Consider the following 27,458-nt stretch of genomic DNA (forward strand, 5'->3'; position numbering starts at 1 on the left):
CTCACACACAGCAGCACCCAACAATATGAGGGATGTCCTCCCATGCTTCCTCTCCGCTGTCATACAACAGATCGTAGCGAGGAAGGAGCTTAGAAGAGCTTTCCTTTGTTCAGTGCCGACTCTATATCTAAGGTCTGCCAGGACTGGCTGGGGTCATCCTGCAGAGCCTCAAGTAAAGCAGCAATGTGTGCCTGGCTAGAGTTGCAGTCTTAGATCACAGCATGGCTGTACCTGGAGACGGTTGCCCCGGCCCGCAGGTATACTACTGCTTACTGGCATCTGCCGGTGTTGCCCCCTTCGCTATTTGTATTAGCTATAGAGTCAATTAGGGTGCTATTTGCACAACACCCAGAAATTATATATATATAAAATTTGTTGCCAGATTCATTGCCAATTTGGTGACAATATTATGGTCATCACTAATCCCACAGTCTCCCTTCCTAAATGTATGTAAATCATGTAGCTTTGCAGCCATCTCAGATCTCCACATAAATAAATGTCTAAAGCCCTAGATATTTCCCCACTCACCAACTTGGCCTGCACCCTCCAACAACCCTATGATTGCCAGTGTGTTTGACCACCTGAGAGATCTCACTCACAAAAACGTACAGCAATTTATGCCATTCTAATTACACCCATGTAATTAGAAATCTGAACAAGTAGTTAACAGACTGGGAATGCTATCTGATCTCTTGGGAAGGGCATTTCAATCATAATGCCCTATCTGCTCAAGTTGTTATACTACTTTGGAGTACTCCCAGTTTATAAACAAACACTCGCATAATACGGATTTTACAAAAAAAAAAAAAAAAAAAAAAAAAAAAAAAAAAAAAAACTCTTTGCCCCCTTCCTGTTGAATTTTTTTTATTTGCCACCCTTAAATGATTGACTGATTTTTTTTTTCCTATATTACACAAAGGATAACCCAAATAAATACAAATGCAGTTTTTAAAATTATGATTTCTTTTATTAAGGGGGGGAAAAAAAGCCGTCCAAACCTGCCTGACCGTATGTGATAAAGTAAGTGCCCCATAACCCAATAACCAGTTGGGCTGCCCTTGACGGCAAAAAACTGCAATCAAGCGTTTGCAATAGCTAGCAATGAGTTTTTTTACATGTCCCACTCTTCTTTGAAGAATTGTTTTATTTCAGCCACATTGAAGGGTTTTCAAGCCAAAAAATGGCCTGTTTAACCCCTTAGCGACGACCATACGCAGCCTCGGCTTGAAGGTTGCAGGCATAAAGCTGGTACTATTTTTTAGAGCTGGCGGTTGACTATTTAAATAACAACTGATGTGGCTAACCAATGACCGCTCCACTGTCATCCTAAAGGAGCAGGTGGGGAACCTCCCCCCTCACGCCACTCCTCAGGCTTTCCATCCCACTTGGGAACCCGATCCATGATCCGGCACTTCCGTTGGCTAGGCCGAGACTGGAACCAAGACAGAAACTGCTTCGATCTAGTCTCCTAAAAAAAAAAAATTGCCCTTTTTGGCGATCTGAATACTTTTAAGTAGGGTTGTCCCGATACCACTTTTTTAGAACTGAGTACAATTACCGATACTTTTTTTAAATGTGTCCCCAAATGCAGCCATGTCCCCCCACATATTCCAGCCATGTCCTACATACCTTGATGATGCCGCACGTGCCGCCGTTAATCAGTGTGTGGGGAACATTACAGCTTTCGTTTGAATAGCTGTATCCCCGCCGCGTATAGACACTCCCCCTTGCACGGGATTGACAGATCATCCGTCCAATCCCGCGCAAGGGGGAGTGTCTATACGCGCCGGGGATACAGCTATTCAAACGAAAGCTGTAATGTTCCCCGCACGCTGATTAACGGCGGCGGCGGCGACAAGTATTCTATTTCAGTATCGGGGGTATTTGCGGGAGTACGAGTACTCCCGCAAATACTCGGTTTCGGGACAACCCTACTTTTAAGAGCAAAGCAGGGATTGGTTCTATTAAAAAAAAAAAAAAAAAAAAAAAAAAAAAAAGAAGGGGGGGGGGGGGGGAATAAAAACCACTCCCCATCCGACCTATAGCAGAACGACAGCCGGACGGTGGTTGTTATCCTGACTGGGCATCATATGAGGTCCAGCAGAATACCATGCCTGCAGTGGCACGCAGCGCGGCGATCAGTGGTGCTGTGTGTCACTCTGACACACAGCATCTCTGATCGTAGTAAGGAGCCTCTGACTAAGGCTCCTTACCACAAGATCAGCTGTGACCAAATCACAGCATGAACCAGGAAGTGCTGGTAAAACGTCTTTCCTCGGTTTGCACTGACAGGGAGAGCCAATCGGCTATATTTTATGGAAATTTAGGTGATACACCAACACAAAGTGGCACATAATTGTGAAGTGGAAGGAAAATTATAAACGTTTTTCAAATTTCCTTACACTAAAAAGTGTGGTGTGCAAGTCTTTTGGGGATGTCTACCAGCTTTGCACATCTACAAAGTAAAATGTTTGCCCATTCTTTACAAAAATAGCTCAAGCTCTGTCAGATTGGATGGAGAGCATCTGTGAACAGCAATTTTCAAGTCTTGCCACAGATCATCAATTGGATTTAGGTCTGTACTTTGACTGGGCCATTCCAACACATGAATATGCTTTGATCTAAAAAACAGTGGCTCTCAACTCCTGTCGTTAGGACCCACTAACAGGCCAGGTTTACAAGAGAACTGAAAGACAACAGAGGTGGTATCGTTTGCTGCACAATGATTTCAGTATTCTAGTCTGCATCTCCCAAAGGGAATACTTAAAATCTGGCCCGTTAGTGGGTCCTGAGGAAAGGAGTTGAGAACCACCGATCTAAACCATTCCATTGTAGCTCTGGCTGTATGTTTAGGGCCTTTGTCTATTGCAGACTAACAGGTTTTCTTCCAAGATTGCCCATCAACTATGACCAGCTTTCCCATCCCTGCTGAAGAAAAGCATCCCCGCAACATGATGCTGCCACCACCATGTTTAACCGGGGGGGATGGTGTGTTCAGGGTAATGTGCAGTGTTAGTTTTCCGCCACACATAGCATTTAACTTTTAGGCCAAGAAGTAAAAATTTGGTCTCAGCTGACCAGAGCACCTTCTTCCACATGGCTGCTGTGTCCCTCGCATGGTTTCTCACAAACTGAAAATGGAATTTCTTATGGTTTTCTTTCAACAATGGCTTTCCTCTTGCCACTTTTCCATAAAGGCCAGATTTGTGGCTTGCACGACCAGTAGTTATCCTGTCGACAGATTCCCCCACCTGAGCTGTGGATCTCTGCAGCTCCTCCAGTTACCATGGGCCCATTTATTGGCCGCTTCTCTGATGAATGCTCTCCTTGCCCTGCCTGTTCATTTAGGTGGATGTTTTGGTAATTTTGCAGTTGTGCCATACTCTTTCCATTTTTGGTTGGATTTCAACAGTGCTCCATGAGATTCAAAGCTTGGGATATATTTTAAATTTTTTTATAACCTAACCCTGCTTTAAAAACTTGGCCTGTTGGGGGTACTTTAGGACAGGGTTGAGAATCACTGCTCCAACCAACCTCCGAGGGATTCACAGAACAGCTGTATTTATACAGAGATTAAATTAGTAATTAAGCGACTTCTGATGAAAATTGGTTCCAGATTTTAGTTAAAGGTTATCAGAGTAAAAGGGGGATAAATACAAATGCACAACACACTTTAGACATTTATTTGGAAAACCATTTATCCTTCCACTTAACAATTATGTGCCATTTTGTGTTGGTCGATCACATAAAATACAATTACGTTTTTGGCTGTAAAATTACAAAAATTTCAAGGGGTGTGAATACTTTTTCAAGGTACTATACTTTGAATAAATATATTGCTACTGTTACCAAATGCTACCCAACCAATGCTTTCCTACCATACCCATTCAGCACATCATTTTTGATAACACACTAGTTGTGTGGATTGTGACTCTTTTTTGTTGATGCATCGTCATCTTACTTGTCCTCCTACTGTTACAAAACATTCACCATCTTTTTACAAAAGGAGTAAAAGCTATTTTCCTGAAGAAGCGAGTGTTCCTCTTGGTAAATGGTTGAAGCGGTGGTCAATAATGAATTATGTCCAAAGGAAATTGCACAGGACTTCTTCCTATACGTAAAGATGATTAAAGTAAAGACACTTCTACGATATTCACCAAGAGAAGTGAGCATTACATCTGAAAATAGAACATTCCTTTGCGAAGTGAAGAACATCTATTCCTTTAATTAATTAACTGCATTGTGTTAAAGAAATGGAGAGATTATAACATTTGTTTTGCATTCTCTATTACCACTACTGTGTATTATTTACTGGGCATCTATCAGATATGAATCAGAATTATAATACAATGGCATCAAACATGTTTTATAAATCAAGTATTTATTTACAAAGGTCCCCTTTTCCACAGTACATAAAACTATGTCTTTGAAAAAACATCATTTGCAACATCTTTATTTTTCATCAGTTACAGCCTCGAACCAGCAGAGGACACTCTGCACGATTCAGTGTATTGTACAGCAATTTCATGGTTAGCATTGATTGTATAAATTACTTAAAGAAATCAGAATTGGATTAACCTTGTATCTGTATAAATATATCTGTCAGAGTGCACTTTCGCTTGCCAGGAAATCCTAGTTTACACTTCAGACACTGGCCTTTATGAAAGCAGAGAGCGATGTACAGTAACCAGTGGCATCTGAACACAAATCATATTGCATTTGTGGACTACTCAAGCTAATGAAAAGTGATTGGATGCCAAGATTAAAGTATATGTAAACAACTAAAATCTCATATACATTTTAACATGTTCGTGCAATTTCAAATGCAATTCTCAGTCAATTTAAAATGTGCAACTTTCTTTAAAATAATATTTAGTGATCATGCCGTGAAGGTCCTTGTCCAGGCACTTCCTGTTTATCAGAGAATAAGGGTCTCCTAATTTTGTTGCTGCATTATCACCCTGCTGGAGACAAGCAGTTGGAAGGACACATTTGGCCGGCATGGTCTGCAATTGTTACCATCAGAAAGACAATGCAGAGCAATGATGTGCAACCAATTCTAGAGTGACCCCATGAAGATAGGAAGTGGCTGAAAGACCCCTTGTGAGATCAGCAGCACCGAGATGCAAAAAAGGATGGGGGAGGGGGGAAAGAAGTGTTAAAACTGTTTTTTTTTTTAAAATGGCAATAGTTTGAGACATAGCACTCTAGTAAACCAAATGCTATTTAATTAGGGCTTACAGCTTATTCAAAGCAAACCCAACACTGGTTGAAAGGAGTTAGAATAGCAGCCCTCTGTAAAGGAGGGAAAACATCCTACTACATCTTTTAGGCAGTGTATCAAATGTTCTCTGTTGAAGAGTTCTGGCCACCACTGCCAAACAACACTTCTGGGTTCTCATTGGAACTCCATCACTACAGGACATAGTAGTACATCAGGGGTCAGCAGGATGGACCAAGTGCACACTAGGGAATGCAATATCAGACCACCTTAAAGTGTCAGATAGCAGCGGGTACTAGATATGCCAGATAACGTATCCCCCAATGTGTACTTTGGTTCTCCAGTTTGTCCTCCAAATCACCACTGTGACTTTTAGTGATGCAGGGGTCAGCAGGAGAACCACAATGCACAGCATGAGACCAGGCATCAGACACACCCAAAAGTGTCATATAGCAGTGGTGGTCATATCTGAAGATTTTAAACACTGCCCAAGGGAGAGGCAAGCCTCTTATTCTATAGACTGTTGCTGTTTCCACTTTCAACTCTAACTGTACATCATTCTCACCCACCATTATATATGGCCATGTTCATCATAAACCAAGATATCCCATGGCTAGTAATCCTGCCATTTTTCACCAATAGAAGTTACATAATTCTTTAGTAATGGTCTCAGATTGTCCAAGTACTTGGAGGATGGAATATAAACTGACAATAAGTGGACCAATAGCAGAGGGAGCCCACCACTATGCAAATACAGGCGCTTTAACATAGAAACGTTTACCAGCGACTGTCCAGGGCAGACAAGCCTCTATACTAGACACTGCAAATAGTACAGCACTTATATACCAGGTCTAAAGTAATATCTCATAATTCACATTTTTTTTTCTTTTTTAAAAAGGGACCAGCAGAAATAAAGCGCCACAACAACAAATCATTCCCATCTGGGCATAACTTGGTTCAAGAATCAGCTTGGTCACTTGTACTGCAAGAACATCCTTGGTTAAATATATCCAAAATAAGTCAACTTGTATCACTTGCCAATTAAGAAAAAGGTGTGATCTGACACAACCATGTATATTAATGGCAGGCCTCCATCCCTGTTATGCATCAAGTGATAACCTCCCTTTCAGAGAGCGAGGATGGTCAGCAGATCTTACAATGGACTGGAATATATTTTTTGTGTCTTCTCACCCCCAGTCGTTGGCATGTTGCAGCTTGTGGATTCTGGTAAAGCTGCCTGTGGATGACAGAATTCCTCTCATATGCAATGGCTAGACTTGGCCCTGCATACAGCTGTGGAAAACTCACTGGGAGCAGAGTCCCCGTGATGCTTATACTGCATTAAGGTTAGTAATTCTTAGATCAGCCTCTCAACTTCTTTACCCCAGGGGAATAATTTTCAGGTCTCAGAGAACCCCCTGCTAAAATTAAATGCTGCCCCCCTTACATTGGTGGTCAGAATGCCAGTTTTACATACAGCTAAAGATCAGTGGTGTCATGCTGCTGGCTCTGGACCCGATAACATATTATAACTCATGAATGACATACCAACCTTCTATTTTTTTTTTTTTTAAAGCAAACATGGTTTTGCACAGAGAAGCCTGGATCTGCCTCTTTTCAGGTACCTAGTCGCTGCTCATGGCCCCTGCCTCCTGGCGAGTGCCCCCACAGCAAGCAGCTTGCTATGGGGGTACCCAAGCCGAGCTGCAGTTCAATGGCACCACTGTTGTGTCTCAACCAGACAAGAGAGTCCCGGACAGCCAAAAGGACATCGCTGGACAGAGATGGGGCTCAGGTATGTATTAGGGGATGCTGCTGCACACAGAAGGCTTTTTCTCTATGCATAAAGATAAAAAAAAAAAAAAAAAAAAATCTGGACTTTACTTCTTTAAAAGCAAACCAACCAGAAGATGTATGGTTTCCAGACTTCCACAGTCTGAAATTATGTAGGCTCCAGCCATGACTCAAGGAACCCCTAGCAGCCTCTGGAGGAACCCTGGATGGTTTAGAATTAAACTCCAAATAAAAAAGATGGCTGGAGGATAAAGACTTAATACATATAAAACAAAAGTCACATTAAATGGCTAAACAATGAAATCTGGTGCATTATAATTTAAGTGAGGACATTCATTTTCATACACAAGAATTACATACAATAAATTAAACTGGCAAATCACCACCTTATACACGTTGCCTTGACCATAATGAACTATAGAAGAGATAGAGTTATTTATGGAAGAAAAGCCATCTTCCACAAACATTTTAGTATATAATTATGAACAGCACTGCTAGCTCTCCCTAGAGTAACACTGTTAGAAAAAAATAAAATAAATGGTTGCTATGAAAGGTTTGGCAGCTTGTACATACAGGTATTTTCCTTGCGCATGTAATACTTTGATTTAACTTCACTCATTCAATGAATAAAGCACAAGTTTTTACAGAGAGGCATGAAGCAAATCAGAAACAAAAAGACTGATGTGGGAGTTAAGCCACCCTAAGGACTGTCCCACTGCTTTTACTGCCTTGCAGCTGATCTAACACAACCTAAAAAACGTTATAAATAATTCCTGCAGCGCTCGCATACAAAACATTTAGTGCAAAAATAACCCCCCCAAAAAAAGGAATACATGACTTACAATAAAAACAGGGAACTTACCTTATATTGCTTCTGAACTGTGTTGCTTAAATCATGCTAATGCATTGCAAGCATGTGTGAGTCTAATGACAACTTCAATAGGAGCAGAGCAAGGAAAGAACACCCTAATCATCTAGTGTACATTAGCATTATTGCTTTGTGTGCCAGTGGGGAGATGGGAAAGATCACTCTTACCCGCTCTGCCATAAGAAAAGAGCTTACTTGCTTCTCCTTCACTGTGCCAGCAGGGAGATGAATGTACCGGGACAATATACATGCAACACATATATATGTGTTTGAGCTTTGGGATGCACACCCTAATACATTAGACTGCACACACCTATGGCCCCTCTCTTATACAGTGTAAGTGTTTGCTGAAAACAAAGCATGTAAATACTTTTTTTTAGATCTCTTCACTCTGGTCACGTGACTCCCAGCCGCTTTCCTACTTCTACGGGCTACAGTGGGAGAGACCAAAATCTCCCCATGACGTCAGCTGGGGAGGTCACGTGACTGCTGTGCTGGCCGCTCAGCCCCTCCCACTGTAGCTGGGGGGGGGGGGGAGCCTGGAGTCAGACGACCAGTCTGTCGAGATCTAAAAAAAAAAAAAAAAAAAAAAACGAAGCCTGTGAATACCCTTAACAAACACTTATAATGTGTATTATGGTTGCATGGAAGAGGGGTTGGCAGTGAGAAAAAGAGGAGAGCTGCAGATGAAAGAGGCACAAAAAGTGACCACAGTAATCGGGGCTCAGCAGCCATGATTATCGTGGTCAGTACACAGAGGGGGACACAGGAACTAGCAGGATCGGCCAGGTTTTTTTTTTTAGTTTAGAAAAAGAGGCAGATAGAGAGCACACGTTTTAATCTGCTAGAAGGGAACAGATTTATTTATTTATTTTTAAAGGGTTACAAACCTTTTAAAAACACAAAAAGGTTGGGCCCTGGCTGCTGAAACCTAGCCTGTATAAGATGGTTAAAAAAAAAAACGGATGACAGTGCACACTCTACAGCAAAGCCCTTGTACTGATGATGTTTTAATTGAATACAGACAATCTTTCTCATGCAGTATTCAATAGAAACATGTCAGTATAGGAAGGATGTGATGTCACTAGTATAGGGGCATTGCTGTAAAGTGTGCACCGTCAAGAGTTTTTTTTTTTTTTTTTTTTTTTAACTATCAGATACAGGCCTTTGTCTTGCTCTGCTCTTATAGGTTTGTAATGCATTCACAACACTGAAGTAAAACACAGCTCAGAAGTAAAACACAGCTCAGAAGCAAACATGGTTTCCATTATTTCCCAGATTCAAGTGGCCAAACAACCAAAAATACAGGGAAAATTAAAGTGTATATATATTACCCCAAATATTTGATTGTTTCCATGTATGTGTTCACATATGTGTATTTAATAAATCATAGGTCAGTCATTTTCATATACTTCTTCCATCTGAAGTACCTGGCTTATCCTGGCAGTCCACTTTCTTAGTTCTAAACTGAAGCACAGAAGCCGATCCATGCTTGCATGGTCAGTTTGCATCCTTTGGCCGGGCCATTCAGAGGAACAGACATAGCATGCCTGTATTTGGTGGTCTGTTCAGCAACCTTCCCAATCACAGCTTGCCTCTGGCACACACTGCCTCCCAATCACAGCTTGCCTCTTGAACATGTCTCCTGTTTAAGCACAGTCTGCACCTTGCCTCAGGCTGAACAGGAACAGGCTATGAAATACAAGTACGCTTTGTATCTGCAGTGTCCTGTACACCTGCCCCCCGCTATCAGGAAGTAATGCATGGTTATATTTCTGAAAACTAAAGCAAAAGCAGTTATGGTGCCTGCATAAGTATAATTGTATTGGAAAGTGTTTATAACAATGTATGTTCAGGACTACATACTTTAAATTAGGACAGTCAAATGCATTTTTTTTTTGAATAGCCACTTCAATTTTGATCAGGTAACAAACTAGGGAATTACGGAAATACACTTTGGATTGAGTAACTAAAATATTGCTCTTCTCTAGAGCATGTTTTAACAAAGGCCGATTTAATACACCTCCACTGCAATGCCTACAGATTTCTTGTTTACTTGAATTGCTTCACAACCATTTATTTTTTGTATCAAAGCATCAAGTAAAAAAAAAAAGAAAAAGAATAATAATATTATTTAACACTGTCAACTATCAGAGAATGCAAGTTTGAACAAATGTAGCACAACGCAGTAAAAATGCCCATTGGTATAAAGCGATATAAAAGCAAGGCACACAGGCAAATTGTCACCATTTTTCTTAAAGGCCAACTCCAACCTACTGGCATTTCAGTTTTGGAGAAGCTGACTAATATGTTAGTGGAATGCTTCCCAATGGATAACCCACAAAGAAAAGAGTAAACAACCAATTTCTTAGACAGGTAGCAGGAGCCAGCAAGCAAGCCAACTCACTATGGCCAGTTAGCCTTTAAAATCCCCTGTGGAAACAAATTCTGTGGCTATTGAACCATTGAAACCTATGTAAACACAGGCACATGTAATCATAAGGTGGCACTGTAATCCAACACAAAACAAGACAATGTGAAACCTCAATTGCATTATTAACTGAAGTCTTATTACGGGACTAAACAATGCAGAACGGCAGCAGATGGCATAGTAGTAGGCATTGTTATGGATGATCCAGTCAGAGTATATTGTGGGCTTTCTTAGCCTGTTCATATTGTGAAGATTCATTGTGATCAAAGCCATACCCTTGCATTGGTCAGAGTACCTTGTAGTCAAACCATCACCGCCCAGATTCTTGTTATAATTATACACAAGTCCTTCATTTGGTTCTCAATGCGTACAATCATCAGGCCAATGTTTCGTGGCCAAAATAAATTAAACAATATATGATCATTAAAAGACAAATTGTCCCTCGTTTCTTCATAGACTTGCATTGTATTTGTATCCAGTAAAGAAGCACATGCTGCATCCTAGCAATACTGAGTATGTAAGCTCATTTACAGCCATCATGACACCAGTAAAATTATAGTATCACTTTTGATAGAACAGAGGTCCCTTTATATCCACAATGAACAAATTATGGAGTGAAATCAAAATACTTTGTTACTTATAAGGATTATGACTAGTCGTTCCCCCCCCCCCCCCCCCCCCCCTACATTCTGATCCTGAAATCAAACATTGGGAGAATGAGAAGAGAGGCTAATAAAATGTTTAGCTGTCAATGCCTTGCTTAGAAATTGTTCTAGTAGTATTATTGTAGCACCCTTCAATGAGCCCAGTGGGACCCATGTCCTGTTTTACACTAATTGGCTGACTGAAGTTCAACTACACTAATCTGCGCTAGAGGATCTTATTGTATACTGCTGAGGGCACCATCAGCATTAAAGAAAAAAGTTCTCTTTATAATAAGGTAAAAAAAACAATTATTTTTACAGTATATGATGTTGATTCACAACTCTCAATTCCAGCAGCAAAAATTACAATTTCTAAAGGAACGTGCTTCAGTAAAGTAGCAAAAAGCATGTGCATAAGCCAACGCTTAGCGAAAGGCGGCACCCTTAGAATCCCTTTAGAAACGCATGCTTCTTTGCTTACTTCTGCCAGTTAACTGAGAAATTACATTGGGAGCAGGCACATCTAAAAATGAATCCTAGGGATGTCCCTTTCAACATAATGTCTGATGCAAAGAACCCAGTGCAAATCCAATATGCTGGCATATTTAAAATGAGCTACAGTGTCTTACCTTTTAAATATAGCCTGTGCCCAGACAATAATTCTAATTGAACCTTTATAGCAATTCCGAGAAGCATGCAATAGGATAAATGAAAATGGGCTAAACAAAAATGTGATAGTTATTTCTAGAGTCGTGATATTAAAAGTCAAATCAAAAAGTGTTATTTAAAAAAAAAAAAAAAAGGTAATGAGGGTGGAGAAGGTAATCTTTGGTAATAAAAGTGTTATTATGGTTGTAATGTCACATAACTCATTATTGCTCTGTAATGCAGCATTGATAAAGGTCGCTATGTTTTCTAAAACGTGGCACTTTGCTGGCCTTCTCGTGCCTCGCTGGTTTCAAAGGGAAATACATTCAGTGAAAGTACAATGTGCAAAAGGCACCAGAACATCAGTCTGCAAAGTTATGCCTATTGATTTCAAGGTCCTGCTTGACGGCACAACCATTAATCAGTACAAGAACACATCTTTCTTAGATCAAAAAGGAAGAAGAATGGGATGTTCCGGGAGGAAGGTCAGTAACTTCTACTGTAAACCGAATTCGGTATATCTGAGGCTAAAGGAATGTATGATGTTACAGACATCAGAAGAATGGCATCATTTGAGGCATGATGCTCAATGCTGGTACTTGTCTATATGTAGAGGTGGTTTGTTAAGAAAAAGGAAAGTTGAATCCTTTACAAAAGCTGTAGTCACTGACTGCAGACTGTTTCCAGAACTGGTACAAAAACATTCAGTAACAAATTGAGGACGTCAGTCGATTTTCTTTTTGCCATGAGTCTGACAATGTAGCTTTTGTAGTTTCTTCAGTTTACTCGTCAACATGGCAGTTCCAAGACCGTGGCTTCAAGAAGTCCAAAAACGCAGGCTGGAAAACAAAGTTTTTAATAATTATTTTTTTAGGGATAGTGTGCATTACCGTATATCTAGTCTTTACTAATGCCAAACTAAGTCACCTTAAAGTGGTTCTAAAGCCTCAAGGTTTTTTACCTTCATGCATGGTCTGCTGCGGGATTCCCCCCAGCCCCCCTTATTCTTACCCGAGTCCAATTCCGATCCAGCGACATGCACTGACGTACCTCGCTGTGGCCCAGTCTCCCAGAAGTGGGCACAGGGTACCAAATGTGGCACCAGAGGGAGGAAAGAGGAATCGGATAAGCAGAAGTTCAACTTTTTGGTGGAACTCTGCTTTAACTGGCTCAACATGGACAATGCGCTAGGTAGCTTTAACAAGCTTTCAACCAATAGTGAGGGTTCAACTAAAAGTTACAAGCGGAAATTTACCGATAACTTGATAAAAAAAAAATAAAAAAAAAAGTGATGTTCTTTAGCAAGGTACACATTCCACATTAATAATTCTGCTACCAAAATCAGTGTGTGCTGTAAAATTGCCTCAAGCATTGTTCCTCTTTCTTCTTGCTGGAAACTTACATTTTGCTGAAGCCCAGAGCCCCTGAACAGTAGTAAATTGTAAAGCAAAACTAAGCTCATCAATTTAACAGGTAAAAACAAAAAGTTACATTCCTGGAATTCCAAGCTGTCACATTTGCTTGTGTCCTCAACCAAACTGTCAAACCATCAAATGGTTGGTGTCATAACTGATCACATGTGCAGCACCATGACAGTTGCAGATCAAACAGAGGCAACTTCCTTGGCTGTAAAGGATATGAGGGTTTAATTCCACTTTAAGGTTTTACATTGCTATACCTGCAAAAGAGGCCAGCCTGAACAGATCTGGCATACCTAAAAGTAGAACCAGAGCCACAACTGTAAAATCAGTCTGTATATGCAGTAAAGCATGCTTGTTATACTCACTGTGGTACCCAAGGGGTTAATCCTGCACAATGAGTGAAAAGGAAGTTCCTGTCTTCTCTGATCCTCCCCTTCTTCCACTGTCCCCAATATATCTCCCAATACGACAAAGCCTTTGAGTCACACTGCACATGCTCAGATTGGTGTGTATTGCGAGAGTCTTTTTCTTGGGAGGGTGCATGTGATTGTCTAGACAGTGCCGATTGGCCCTGTGCCAGAGGGCCAGGGGTCCTGCAGCCTCATAGGGCAGTCAGGGGAGAACCAAAACTCCTTCTACAAGCTTTAACCAGACACTGATAGAAGTCACAAGACTGCTATATACTGCTGATGTGAAAAGGTATTTAGCAGTTTATCATTACTAAAATAATTGCATTTCCATTTTGTGTGTACTGCGGGAGACCAGATATAGTGAATGCAGGCTCCTGGGTTTAGGAACACTTTAGCCACTTAAGACCCGGACCAAAATGCAACTAAAGGACCTTGCCCCTTCTTGCGATTCGGCACTGCGTCGTTTTAACTGACAATTGCGTGGTCGAGCGATGTGGCTCCCAAACAAAATTGGCGTCCTTTTTTTCCCCACAAATAGAGCTTTCTTTTGGTGGTATTTGATCACCTCTGCGGTTTTTATTTTTTGCGCTATAAACAAAAATAGAGCGACAATTTAAAAAAAAAAAAAAAAAATGCAAAATTTTTTACTTTTTGCTATAATAAATATCCCCCAAAAATATATAAAAAAGTTTTTCCTCAGTTTAGGCCGATACGCATTGTTCTACTTTTTTTTTTCTTTACCAAAATTGCAATAAGCGTTTATCGGTTGGTTTGCGCAAAATTTATAGCGTTTACAAAATAGGGGATAGTTTTACATTTTTATAAAAAAAATTTTTTTTACTACTAATGGCGGCGATCAGCGATTTTTTTCGTGACTGCGACATTATGGCGGACACTTGGGACAATTTTGACACATTTTTGGCACCATTGTCATTTTCACAGCAAAAAATGCATTTAAAATGCATGGTTTATTGTGAAAATGACAAATGCAGTTTGGGCGTTAACCACAAGGGGGGCTGATGGGATTATGTGTGACCTCAAGTGTGTTTACAACTGTAGGGGGGGTGTGGCTGTAGGTGTGACGTCATCGTTTGTGTCCCCCTATAAAAAGGGATCACACAATCGATGACGCCGCTACAGTGAAGAACAGAGAAGCCAACGGCGATCGGGTCCGCGAGTCCCACGGTCACGGAGCTTTGGACCGGCCTGCGACCCCACGGCTGGGCTTTAAGGACAACGTACCTATACGTTGATGTGCCCAGCCGTGCCATTCTGCCAACGTATATCGGCGTGAAGGGGTCGTTAAGTGGTTAAAGGATTTGTTACCCCAACACTTATATTCCTGATATGAGCCTGCTGTATGTACCATGTACTTGTATGAGAAAGTCTCCTGTTCTCTTTGTATTGCTTCCTTTGTGTGAAATCCCTGGTGTCCCTGCTAGTTCCTTTGCTTTCCTAATAAGAAATTACCACACCAAGCAGGAGTTTAGTGAGAGGGGGTTAGGAGTTTGGATTTAAAGTGCATTTTTATTTTTACTTATTTCACTTTGCATACACGCTAGCTGAAAATCGACTGTTTGTACGCTCCATCTGACAATTGTTGTCAGATTTTCCAATTGTGTGTACACAAGTCCCTCAGACAAAAGTCCAAAGTACAAGCACGCATGCTCGGAATCAATGATCACCAAACACAACATTATCAGAAGGTGCCCAAAGGGTGGCGCTTAAGCCCTGAAAAACCATGTAGTACGTCACTATGTTCGTGTTTGTTGGGCGACAATTGTGTGCCGTTTGCAAGACAAAATCCAGGCACACGACCTTCGGACAAAAGTCTGGCGCTTTGTCTGCGGAAAATTCGATCGTGTGTACAAGGCTTTAGATGGCTAATCACTAAAGCCTTGTACACAAGGCGAAAACTTATTTACAATATTTAATAGCAGAAACAAAAACTTTTTTTTCCAAAATTTTCGGTCTTTTTTTGTTTTTTTCGCAAAAATAAAAATCCCCGGCAGTGATCAAATACCACCAAAAGAAAGCTCTATTAACCACTTAAGCACCCCTTCACTCCGATACACGTCGGCAGAATGGCACGGCTGGGCACGTACATGTCTCTTTAAGCCCAACCGTCGGGTCGCAATTGTAATTTTCACAATAAACAATGCATTTTAAATGCATTTTTTGCTATGAAAAGGACAATGATCCCAAAAATGTGTCAAAATTGTCCGCCATAATGTCAGTCACGAAAAAAAATAAAAAAATAAAAAAAAAGCTGATCGCAGCCATTAGTAGTAAAAAAAAAAAAAATTTAATAAAAATGCAATAAAAACTATCCCCTTTTTTGTAAACGCTATAAATTTTGCGCAAACCAATCAATAAACGCTTATTGCGATTTTTTTTTACCAAAAATAGGTAGAAGAATACGTATCAGCCTAAACTGAGGGGGGGGAAAAAAGATTTTTAATACAGCTTACCTGTAAAACCTTTTTCTTGGAGTACATCACGGGACACAGAGCGGCATATTCATTACTATATGGGTTATATGGAGTACCTTCAGGTGATGACACTGGCAATCTCAAACAGGAAATGCCCCTCCCTATATAACCCCCTCCCATAGGAGGAGTACCTCAGTTTTGTAGCAAGCAGTATGCCTCCCAAAATGGTCCCCAAAAGAGGGGTGGGAGCTCTGTGTCCCGTGATGTACTCCAAGAAAAAGATTTTACAGGTAAGCTGTATTAAAAATCTCTTTTTCTTTATCGTACATCACGGGACACAGAGCGGCATATTCATTACTATATGGGATGTCCCAAAGCAATGCTCACAATGAGGGGAGGGAGAACATCTCCAAGACAAAAGGATTTAATTTAGAGATATACTCAAATCATAATAAATCCAACTTAGTTGAGAAAAATAATTGTAAATTTTAACTCAAAAGGGAGCCCCCGGAGTCCGAGGGTCTCAAACTGCAGCACTGCCTGCCCAAAGGCTGTATCAGTATTCCTTCTTACGTCCAACTGGTAGAATTTTGTAAACGTGTGGACAGAAGACCAGGTTGCCGCCTTGCAAACTTGAGCCATAGAGATCTGGTGGTGTGCTGCCCAGGATGCGCCCATGGTCCTAGTAGAATGAGCCTTTAATGATAACGGAGGAGGCAACCCTTTCAAGCCGTAGGCCTGAGTGATTAACTGTTTAATCCACCTTGAGATGGTGGATTTTCCAGCTGCCTGCCCCTTCTTGGGCCCATCCGGTAAGATGAACAACACATCTGTTTTCCGGATCTTCTCTGTAGCTTTAAGATAGGCCTTCATGGCCCTGACAATATCCAAGGTATGCAACAACCCTTCCTTTCTGGAAGTAGGTTTCGGAAAGAAGGATGGTAATACCAAATCCTGGTTTAGATGAAAACTGGATATAACCTTTGGTAGGAAGGAAGGATGAGGGCGGAGAACGACCTTGTCCTTATGTAAAATAAGATATGGTTCCTTACAGGATAAGGCTGCCAGTTCCGATACTCTTCTGGCGGAAACTATGGCGACCAAAAATACCAACTTCCTTGTCAGTAAAACCAAAGGAATTTCAGCCAACGGCTCAAAAGGTTGTTTCTGTAAACTTGACAGAACAAGATTTAAATCCCACGGACAAATTGGGGATTTAACTGGAGGATTAATACGTAAGACCCCTTGAATGAAGGTCTTAACCAGCGAGTGGGTGGCCAGCGGCCGCTGAAACCACACTGACAAAGCTGAAATCTGTCCCTTGATTGTGCTTGATGCCAGTCCTTTATCCACTCCTAGCTGGAGAAAACTTAATACTCTATCGATGGTATACTTGCGAGAAAGCCATCGCTTGGACTCACACCAGCCTACATAGGCCTTCCAGACCCTGTAATAAATCACCCTAGAGACCGGTTTCCTGGCTCTGATTAGGGTAGAGATTACTTTCTGAGACAGACCTCTACCCCTGAGAATCAGGGATTCAGCCTCCAGGCCGTCAAATTTAGATGCCGTAAGGCAGGGTGGAGGATCGGACCTTGCGATAGCAGGTCTGGCCGTAGAGGAAGAGTCCAAGGGTCTCCCACTACCATCTTCAGGATTAGTGAATACCATGCCCTTCTGGGCCATGCTGGAGCTACCAGGATGACTGGTATGTGCTCCACCCTGATCCTGCGCAGCAGGCGGGGTAGTAACTGGAGCGGGGGAAACGCATAAAGAAGTCTGAACTGATGCCAAGGGCAAACCAGCACATCGGTTCCGCAGGCCATCGGATCCCTTGAGCGGGATATGAACCTGTCTAGTTTGTTGAGTCTCGATGCCATGACATCCACGTCCGGCACTCCCCATCTTTGGCAGAGTGTCTGAAAGACTTGTGGATGTAGAGACCATTCCCCCGGCAACAGAGTCTGGCGACTTAAGAAGTCCGCCTGAAGGTTGTCCACTCCTGGAATTAATATTGCCGATATGCAGGGCACATGAGCCTCTGCCCATAGGAGAATCAAGCTCACCTCTCTCTGAGCGGCTTGACTCTTGGTTCCCCCTTGGTGATTTATGTATGCCACGGCCGTGGCATTGTCGGATTGAATTCTCACCGGGAACCCCTGCAATTTGGACGTCCAAGCCCTGAGGGCTAGTCGAGCAGCTCTGAGCTCCAAGATGTTGATGGGCAACTGCCTCTCTGGCTTTGCCCAAGTACCCTGGTGAGTGCAACCATCCAAAATTGCTCCCCAGCCCGTCAGGCTGGCGTCTGTGGTTACTATCTTCCAAGCCACTGGGCTGAAAGACTTCCCCCTCAGTAGATTCTGAGGGTCTAACCACCAACACAGACTTTGTCGGACTCTTGATGAGAGCGGCAAAGGGATATCCAAGGCCTGTGGCCTCCTGCTCCATGCTGACAGGATGGCTGCCTGCAGGATGCGAGTGTGGCTCTGGGCGTACGGTACCGCCTCGAATGTGGCCACCATTTTGCCTAGTAACCGCATACATAGGCGAATAGTTGGTTCCTTTTTGCTTAGAACCAGTAGGATCAATTCCCTGATGGCTTTGACCTTCATCAGAGGTAGAAACACTCTTTGTTGTTCTGTGTCTAACCTCATGCCGAGATATTCCAACTGCCTTGTGGGCTGGAATGCTGACTTTTCTCGATTTAGGACCCAGCCGAACCTCTCGAGGTATTGGACCGTGAGGGCCACTGCTCGTTCCAAGCCAGGAGACGAGTGATCTATGATCAGGAGGTCGTCCAGGTATGCTAGGATCGTGACCCCTTGGATCCTTAGCTGGGCTAGGATTGGGGCTAGGACCTTCATGAACACCCGGGGGCCGTAGCCAACCCAAAGGGAAGCGCCACGAACTGGAAATGACGCAAAGCCACCATAAAACGTAGATATCTTTGATGTGGCTGATAAATTGGAACATGAAGGTAGGCATCCTTTATGTCTATGGAAGCCATGAAGTCGTCCTTTTGGAGTGTGGCAGCTGCTGACCGCACGGATTCCATCCGAAATGAGCGGACCTTTAGGTATGCATTTACCATCTTTAGGTCCAAAATTGGCCTGACATCTCCATTGGACTTTGGGACGATGAATAGGTTGGAGTAGAAACCCAGCCCTTGTTCTAGGGCTGGTACCTCTATTATTACTTCCTGGGAGAGTAGATGATTTAATGCCGTCATTAATGCGGCTCCCTTCTCCGGATCGTTTGGAATCCTTGACTCCTGAAAATGAGGAGGAGGAAACCTTAGGAAGTCTAATTTGTAGCCCGTGGCCACGGAAGACCGTACCCACTTGTCGGGAATGCTGGCTTCCCAAACCTCTGAAAACAGACGCAGCCTTCCCCCCACCTTCGTGGGTGGGGGCGCCCCTTCATAAGGTCGGCTTGGGGGCTGGTTTCGCTGGTTTGCGAAACCACTGCTTCTTGCCTCTGGCCGCCTGGCCCTGCCTGCTATTGAAGTTAAAGTTTGATTTTGCAGGAGGCCGTCGATACTGCTTGGCATTAGAGGGCCCCTGCCCAGGGGAGTGCTGTCGTTTAAACGCAGGCCCCTGAAACTTCTTCTTAGTTGGCAAAAGAGTACTTTTGCCGCTTGAAATGGTCTGAATGTATTTATCCAGGTCTTCTCTGAAGAGTCGTCCTCCATGGAAGGGGAACCCTACCAGGAGCTTCTTGCATGGAGGCTCGGCCTCCCAGCTCTTTAACCATAAGAGTCTTCTCATATGGATAAGGGATAACGATAAACGTGACGCTTGCTGGATAGAATCCTTAATCGCATCTACCGTAAAGCGTATGGCCCTAGGGACATCCGAAAATTCTTCTGCCTGCTGGGCAGGAATAAGTTTAAGCATCTGCTTAGTTTGATCCGATAATGCTTGTGCAACCCCAATCGCAGCCAGCTGGCTGCACTACTGCCCCTGCAGTAGTGAAGGAGTTTTTAAGTAGTGCTTCCAAGCGTTTATCAACCGGATCCTTGAACACCTGTATGTTTTCTACAGGGCATGTTAAAGACTTGTTAACACATAAGATGGCTGCGTCCACCGAAGGGGTTGCCCATCTCTTGGAAAATGTATCTTCCATAGGATACAAGGCAGAGAATTTTTTAGGTGGTAGAAAGATTCTATCTGGCTTGATCCAATCTTGGAACAAAACTTCCTCTAGCAGAGGATGGATCGGAAAAACTGCGTTGCTTTGAGGCGCCCTTAGTGAGCCCAAAGCTGAAACAGTCGATACTTGGAGATCTGGTACTGGCAAGTTGAAAGCACTATGGACCAAGTCCGTTAAGGCTTGAACCCACAAGCTCTTCCTTTGGGAGACTGCCCCAGACTCCCCTGTATCCGGATCCTCGATCCCCGAACCTGCTTGGTCCTTGTCCAAGAGGTCTTCCAATTCTCCTGCGGAAAGGACCTCCTCCTCAGAGGGTCCATGCTCGGGTGACGGAGATTTATTCAGTTTTCTGCCCCGCAGAGCCATGGTTATCTTTTCCATTCTTTTTTCCCATCTCCTTTAAAGAGGTGGACAATACCTCGTCCGTGACCACCCTAGGGTTGGACTGACCCGTGACAGTCCCAGCCCCAGATCCCGATGGTCCCACCAAGGCTCCCTCTGGGGAAAGCAGCGGCATAACTTTGTCCGAGACCTCAGACTCTCTGGGGGAATCCCCACCTCTTGTACCCTCTGACCCGGATGCCATGGTACAATACCGAGGTACGCCCGCTAACTTATCGGTGTTTGGAACTATAAACAATTATTGTCCAAAAACCCGTTTGGGGGAAAAAACTGCCTTCTCTCCCTTTGATGGATTTTTTCTTTTTTTTTTTTTTTCAAACCCAAGAAAGAAAAAACATTCTGTCCCCCTTAGTAGTATAGCCAAAAAAAAACTGCTGAGATAGAAAAGAACAGCCTATTTCTAGGCTTCAAGACAGTCTTATGAAGACTGTAATATCTTTTCTGGCCACTGTGTGTCCTCGGCGCCCCGTGCTGCCGCTCTGGTCTCTTCCTCCTCAGTTCCAGCATGAACTGAGCTGATGGAACGAGAAAGGAAGGGCCGCCCCTTCCTTAAACCAACTGACCCGCCCTTCCCCCCTCAGCCAACGGCGTGAAAATTGCGCTCATAACACGGGGACGCGCGCGCGCCCGCCGACGGGGGGGGGGCTGTGGGGGTTGGGAGCCCACGAGGAGGCCAGCGTTTGCCTGTCATCCAGGCTAGGAGGAAGAACCCATGCAGCATCGCCTGGAGGCTTGCAGGTAAGCACAGCTCTCTTAACACACACACACACAGCCACTCAAATGCATTTCAATACTACCAGGGAGGTCACCTCTTATGGGGAAACAACACATAGAGCCATCCTATCATTAAGATATGTGACCTACTTTTGCCAGATGCAGCGCATAACTTTAGGCATGTCCCCTGTGACCCCCCAGAAAAACCTGCTAAGAACCAAGTTCCGCAAGTTTCCCCTCACTTACCTGCTCCATGCCGCAGGACTTTGCTAAGCAAGAGGCCCAATCTTCCCCCATCTCCGTGGGGCTGTCTAGACCTTCAGGCCCTGGGTTCCTATGAAGGATCCACTGTCCTGGGCTCATATAGCACTCTGGCAACAGAAACTTTAGGCCCCCAAAGGTTTCTAAGTTCTGGGCCCAGGGTCCAGCTCTCTAAAAAGAAAAGCATTATGGGCTATACCCCAAGGGTTTGGGGTCCGGTTACTGACCACTTTAGCGCTGAGGCCTTTGGACAGAACCGGTTAGCTCACCTAATCCCAAGGATGCGGAGGCAAGCTAAACCATGACCAACACCTAAGACACTGGCGTAAAAACTGAGGTACTCCTCCTATGGGAGGGGGTTATATAGGGAGGGGCATTTCCTGTTTGAGATTGCCAGTGTCATCACCTGAAGGTACTCCATATAACCCATATAGTAATGAATATGCCGCTCTGTGTCCCGTGATGTACGATAAAGAAAATGTTTTATAGATTTTTGAGGGATATTTATTATAGAAAAAGTAAAAAATATTGAATTTTTTTTCAAAATTGTCGCTCTATTTTTGTTTATAGCGCAAAAAATAAAAACCGCAGAGGTAATCAAATACCACCAAAAGAAAGCTTTATTTGTGGGGAAAAAAGGACGCCAATTTTGTTTGGGATCCACATAGCACAATTGTCAGTTAAAGCGACGCAGTGCCGAATCGCAAAAACTGGCCGGGTCCTTTAGCTGCCTAAAGGTCCGGGTCTTAAGTGGTTAAAAATGCTAAAAAAAAAATTTTGGGTACAGCGTACCATGACCACGCAATTGTCATTCAAAGTGCGACACCGCTGAAAGCTAAAAATTGGCTTGGGCAGGAAGGGGGTGTAAGTGCCTGGTATAGAAGTGGTTAATGGTTGGTGTCAACACTCTAACTGCTACTTTTTCCTGTACAGATAGGTCAGTTAACAAAGTTGAAAACTAACAGACTTACTGCCTGGATCACCAGAGGGCGGGGGGGGGGGCCATAAATAAGAAAACTAATGCAGCCACCACATCTAGAAAATCGGTGAGCTGCAATTCATAACATTTTTGTTTTTGAGCTTAATAACACTTTGGCTTTAAAGTGGAGCTAAACTTGCCTTTTTTGAATGGTCCATGTCCCACACCAGAGCCAGCATCTTCTGCCATGTGCCGGTCTTTGGCAGTTTTCATTGGTCAGTGTGGGATGGTTTCACTCCTGCGCATGCACAGGAGTGCAGTCCCCCAGCACATAAGAGCTGTGCTAGAATGTAAACTGAGCTGGGTTTCTACAGCTCAGTGTACATTCCGAAGACAACTGCGAGGAGGCAGGTAGGTTTACGCGTCTTATCTGCAATAAACAGCCTGCCTGCTTGCAGTCTGACAGCAGGAATTTAGTTCTACTTCCATACAGGGCACTCCACCCCTTCATTTCCTGCAAGATTTGTAAATAACCTTCACTGATGAGGGGGCACCAATATGCAGCCCTAATAGGGACTTCTAGGTGGCACTGATGAGGAGGCACTGGCAGGCATTTCTAATGGGCACACATTGGCAACCCTGGTGGTCATGAGTGGGCATACCTGATGGTCCTCCTTAGGAAGGGTTGCACCGATAATCCCCCCTGTGCAAACCACCCCATCAGGAGAGCAGCAGATTGGCTTTCCTCTGGCTTCTGTCAGTGCGCAATGGAGGAAAAGCCAATAAATTGCTCTTCCTGTTTACGCTGTGATTGGACACAGCTGATCAAATGGTAAGGAGCCCAAGTCAGAGGCTCTTTACCTTGATCGGAGTTGCGGTGTGTCAGACTGACACACCAACGATCGACGTGCTGTGGGCCCCCGCAGCTTATACTGCTGGATGTCATAGGAAGTCCAGTCAGGATAACAACTACTTTGCGCACGTCATTCTGCTATATGGCAGACGGGAGGTGGTCCATTTGTCAATTCATTTTTATAGGGTAACACCAAAACTATAGAGCTACAGTCAGTAAGGTGCAGCTAGTGTGCAGTACTACAAAGTAGGAAGTCAAGCCTGCATATGTAAATCAACCAGGCCTGCCTCATCTATATTTACAATAATAAACTTTACACAGAAAATTCTTTATAACATCATCACTTATTGAAAAGGCTATTAGCAAGGCATTGATGGCAATGTGATTCTCCATATTATATAGTCTTCTTTTGCTCTGCTTTATGATAAATACCTGTTAACATCTGCAACAAAAAACATGCCATGGGCCAAGACGTTTATTGAATGGACTAATACAACTACTTGCATACACTCACATTGCTGATGGGGCAGTGTTTCTGGGCATACCACTCCTGGGAATAAAGACATAGGAGAACACCCTGACCCAGGAACAGAGACGTCCACATGATCACATTCCAGATGGGACCTTTCCGACGGTCATGAAGGATGAAGTTAAAAATCACTGTAAATAAAGAAAGAGCATGATTTAAAAATAATGTATCCTGCAACATTTGACCAAACTCCTAAAACCTTTTGCCTTTTGTTTTCTATTCCTGCGTTGTGCAACCATTTGATTCAAGCGACATTGTATTAGTTCTAGAAGAATGTGCAGTGCAGTTGCTCATACTTGCAATGCCAAGGTAAGCGACATAGTATAAAAGATTCTCTTATGATGAACAATAGACTGTTTAGAACACAAAACTGACTTAACATGTAGCCAATATGGAGCAGCAGGTGTCAGACGTGTGTTGATACCACCAACATCAGATCAGCTAAAAAACACACAGATGGGGCTCTGTTCTGTTGCATCTGACATTTTCTGTTTACGGTACATCCGACTACCTATAAAAGAGGGCTCTGCATAAGTGGAGCAGACACATACCAGCCATCCACATGCTCAGCGTTTAGCTTTGCAGGGTGAAAGTGGCAGCATCAAGGATCGATGAGGCATGGGAGGGAGCCACTTTAGAGGCAAGTCTGTTATAATTTGCCAATCTGCATATGGTGAGGGGAAAAAAATACTTGATCCCCTGCTGATTTTGTACGTTTGCCCACCGACAAAGAAAAAATAAATAAAATAAAAAAAATTAGTCTAAAATTTTTATGGTAGGTTCATTTTAACAGTGGAGACTGAACAAAAATATCCAGAAAAACGCATTTCAAAAAAGTTATAAACCGATTTGCATGTTAATGAACTAAATAAGCATTTGACCGCTTCGCAAAACAGTCAGTACTTGGTAGCAATCACAGAGGTCAGACGTTTCTTACAGTTGGCCACCAGGTTTGCACACATCTGTTTGCAGATCCTCTCCAAGTTATTAAGGTTTTGAGGCTAACGTTTGGCAACTCGAACCATCAGCTCCCTCCACATATTTTCTACAGGGTTAAGGTCTGGAGACTGGTTAGGCTACTCCAGGACCTTAATGCACTTCTTCTTGAGCCACTCCTTTGTTGCCTTGGCCGTCTGTTTTGGGCCATTGTCATGCTGGAATACCCATCCACAATGTCCTGGCTGACGGAAGGAGGTTCTCATCCAAGATTTGAAGGTACATGGCCCCGTCTATCGTTGTGCCAATACATTATGACTTAACCCTGCATGGGGGCCCACATTGTTTTAATTTTACTGGCGGTTTACTAGCACTTTAAAAACAAGGTATTCACATGTTTCATTGCAGCACATATCCCAAAAATGAGGGGATAAATGTTTTTATTTCAGGATAGTAGGGGCCCATGCACATCATTGCTTGTCACCCTTCTGACCAGATCCAGAACCACTGGTGTTTATAGCAAAAATGGCCTAATATTATAGAGCCATTTACAGTAAAACCTTGGTTTGAGAGCAACTTGGTTTGAGAGCATTTTGCAAGACAAGCAAAATGTTTAAATAAATTCTGCCTTAATATACAAGCGATGTCTTGATATAAGAGTAGCGTCATGTCACAGCTGAGTATAAAAAAAGGAAAAAAAAAAAAAAAAAAGAAGAAGAGCCTCTAAGTGTAGCAATATGGTTACATTTAATGAAGGTACAACATTTAGCAACTTATTGCTACACTTAGAGGTGGGTGCCTCTCTTCCCTTTTATACCCTGTAAAAAAAAATGCTTTGCTATACAAGTGCTTTGGATTACAAGCATGTTTCTGAAACAAATTATGCTCACAAACCAAGGTTACAGCCATTTCAGGCTATTTAGCCGTCATTAGTGCAGTGTACAGCTTTTATAGAGTAGAGTATAACCCCACAGGTCTTACATATTTACCAAGTGATACTTACTGCCAAAGCCCATAAACAGAATGAAAAGAACAGGATAGAAAAATCCAAAGCAGATCCCCAGTGCGTATTCATGAACCACAGCGGAGACAGTAAACACAGATAACATGGCTGCAGCTTTGAATCTTCTGCCAAAGAACTTGAATTGTAAACAGAGAAAAACAGCAGCAATTAGATTATACTGTTAGCAATGTTAAAAAGGATGACACTCTTTAAATAACTTAAAATTTAAGCCTATTTCTGTAAATTCAATAATAAAGATTCAACAGAAAGCAAAATAAAATAAAGATAAATGTATGAACAAAAGAATTCTCTCTTGACTGAAGCAATGAGGAGTTCCATGTTAATTTCAGGATGGCACTGCTGAACTCCTTTGATGATGCAAATTGCCTGCGTTTTCTAGTTACCCAGTACTTAATGAGCCACTGAAGGGGAAAAAGCAAGCAGCAAGTGAAGTATCTTGGCCATTACACTTGTACTGGGTCAGTGACTCCAAAAGTTGTGAAGAGAGAAGATCAGTTAAACAGCCAGGCAACCAACATTTTTTTTTTAGTAATGCTAATGAAGAGAAAATGGAAAATAAGCACTTATACCATAGGTGGTAAAGAACAGAGGAGGAATGCTAGAAAGCTTGTAAGCTAATGTGCATGGGCTTTTGAGATAAGGTAAAGTACATCTAAAGCCAATTGTTTTTTCATTTGAGAATAGAGAAGAGTTAAAAAAAAAAAAAAAAAAATTTTAGTTAGTTTTTTTTTTTTGCTTCCTGCATCCTATTGGGAAGATTTATTTGCGCTTCCTTTTCTGGAGCCACAATAAGATGAAATCTCTCCAAAGTGAGGTGAAATGGAATCGCAGAAAAGTGATCACCTGAAAAGGTGTCCCCATTGGAATAATTCCCTGTTCTGGAGACAACTAACATTTTGAACTCCCAGTCACTGTTCCAGTGACAATGGTCTCATAAACAAATTGTGAAGGTAAATATTCCCAGCGTCTAGACAAACAGCAATAAATCCTGACTTGGTTTCTAACCCTCACCTCTTTGCAAAATTAAAGAAAAACAGTTTTAGCTTTAGAGACACTTCTAGTGATAGATCGGCATGTGCTATATTTTTTTCCCTCCACACAGGTCAATTTAAAATGCATGGTAGACACGTGACACACAGTTAAACTGCTTGGCTGATAAATGAAAATATGTCAATTTGGTATACTTTTTAAATAGCTTTGAAGTTAAACAAAACACTATTATTGTTAATATACACTTACATTTTGAACCAAGTGTTACAAAAAATTTTAAAAATAAAATAAAAAGAAGATTTTTATACACTTGCTGTAAAATCTGTTTGATGCCCACAAGGCTGTGGCAAGTTTTGGACATGTAGGTTATACCGTCTCTTGTAGATGGCAGTATAACCCCACAAGTCCAAGACTTACTACAGTCCTGTATCCTACAATGAAAAAAAAAAAAAAAAAAAAAGAAAAAAAAAAGAAGGAGGAGCATTTGCATTGAGGAAAAAAAAAATGTTTACATTGTAATAGAGCCGTAGTCTTTTTTATGTAAATACTTGTGCTACACACGGAATGTTTCTGTATCATACAGCCTTGCAATCTGTATGGTTTGTGAAACCTTTTTTTTCTAACATGCAGAAGTCATTATCTGTATAGAAGAAAAAAAAAAAAAAATGGGTTTCACAATCATCCCACCTATCAAGGTTAGTGTGTTCCAGCTGCACTCAACTCTGAATCACACAATCTGTATGTGCATACAGGCTTTAAGGCTGCATTCACACCTAAGCGACAGCCGCGTACGCGTGTAGCGGCAGATT

General features: G+C 42.5%; 1 protein-coding gene across 1 annotated transcript in view; it reads right to left on the reverse strand.

The window, feature by feature from the left end:
• Window positions 1-11,270: 11,270 nt before the first annotated feature.
• SOAT1 (sterol O-acyltransferase 1) overlaps window positions 11,271-27,458 on the reverse strand; it is a 61,188-nt gene continuing 45,000 nt past the window's right edge. The window contains exons 14-16 of the mRNA XM_040359961.1: window positions 25,639-25,774; window positions 23,685-23,830; window positions 11,271-12,445 (exon numbers count right to left, since the gene is read on the reverse strand). Coding sequence (XP_040215895.1) covers window positions 12,389-12,445; window positions 23,685-23,830; window positions 25,639-25,774 — 339 coding nt within the window. The 3' untranslated portion in view covers window positions 11,271-12,388. The remainder of the gene's footprint in view (window positions 12,446-23,684; window positions 23,831-25,638; window positions 25,775-27,458) is intronic.

The sequence above is a fragment of the Rana temporaria genome, chromosome 7 (assembly GCF_905171775.1).
Source record: "Rana temporaria chromosome 7, aRanTem1.1, whole genome shotgun sequence".
In the NCBI taxonomy this organism is placed as follows: domain Eukaryota; kingdom Metazoa; phylum Chordata; class Amphibia; order Anura; family Ranidae; genus Rana; species Rana temporaria.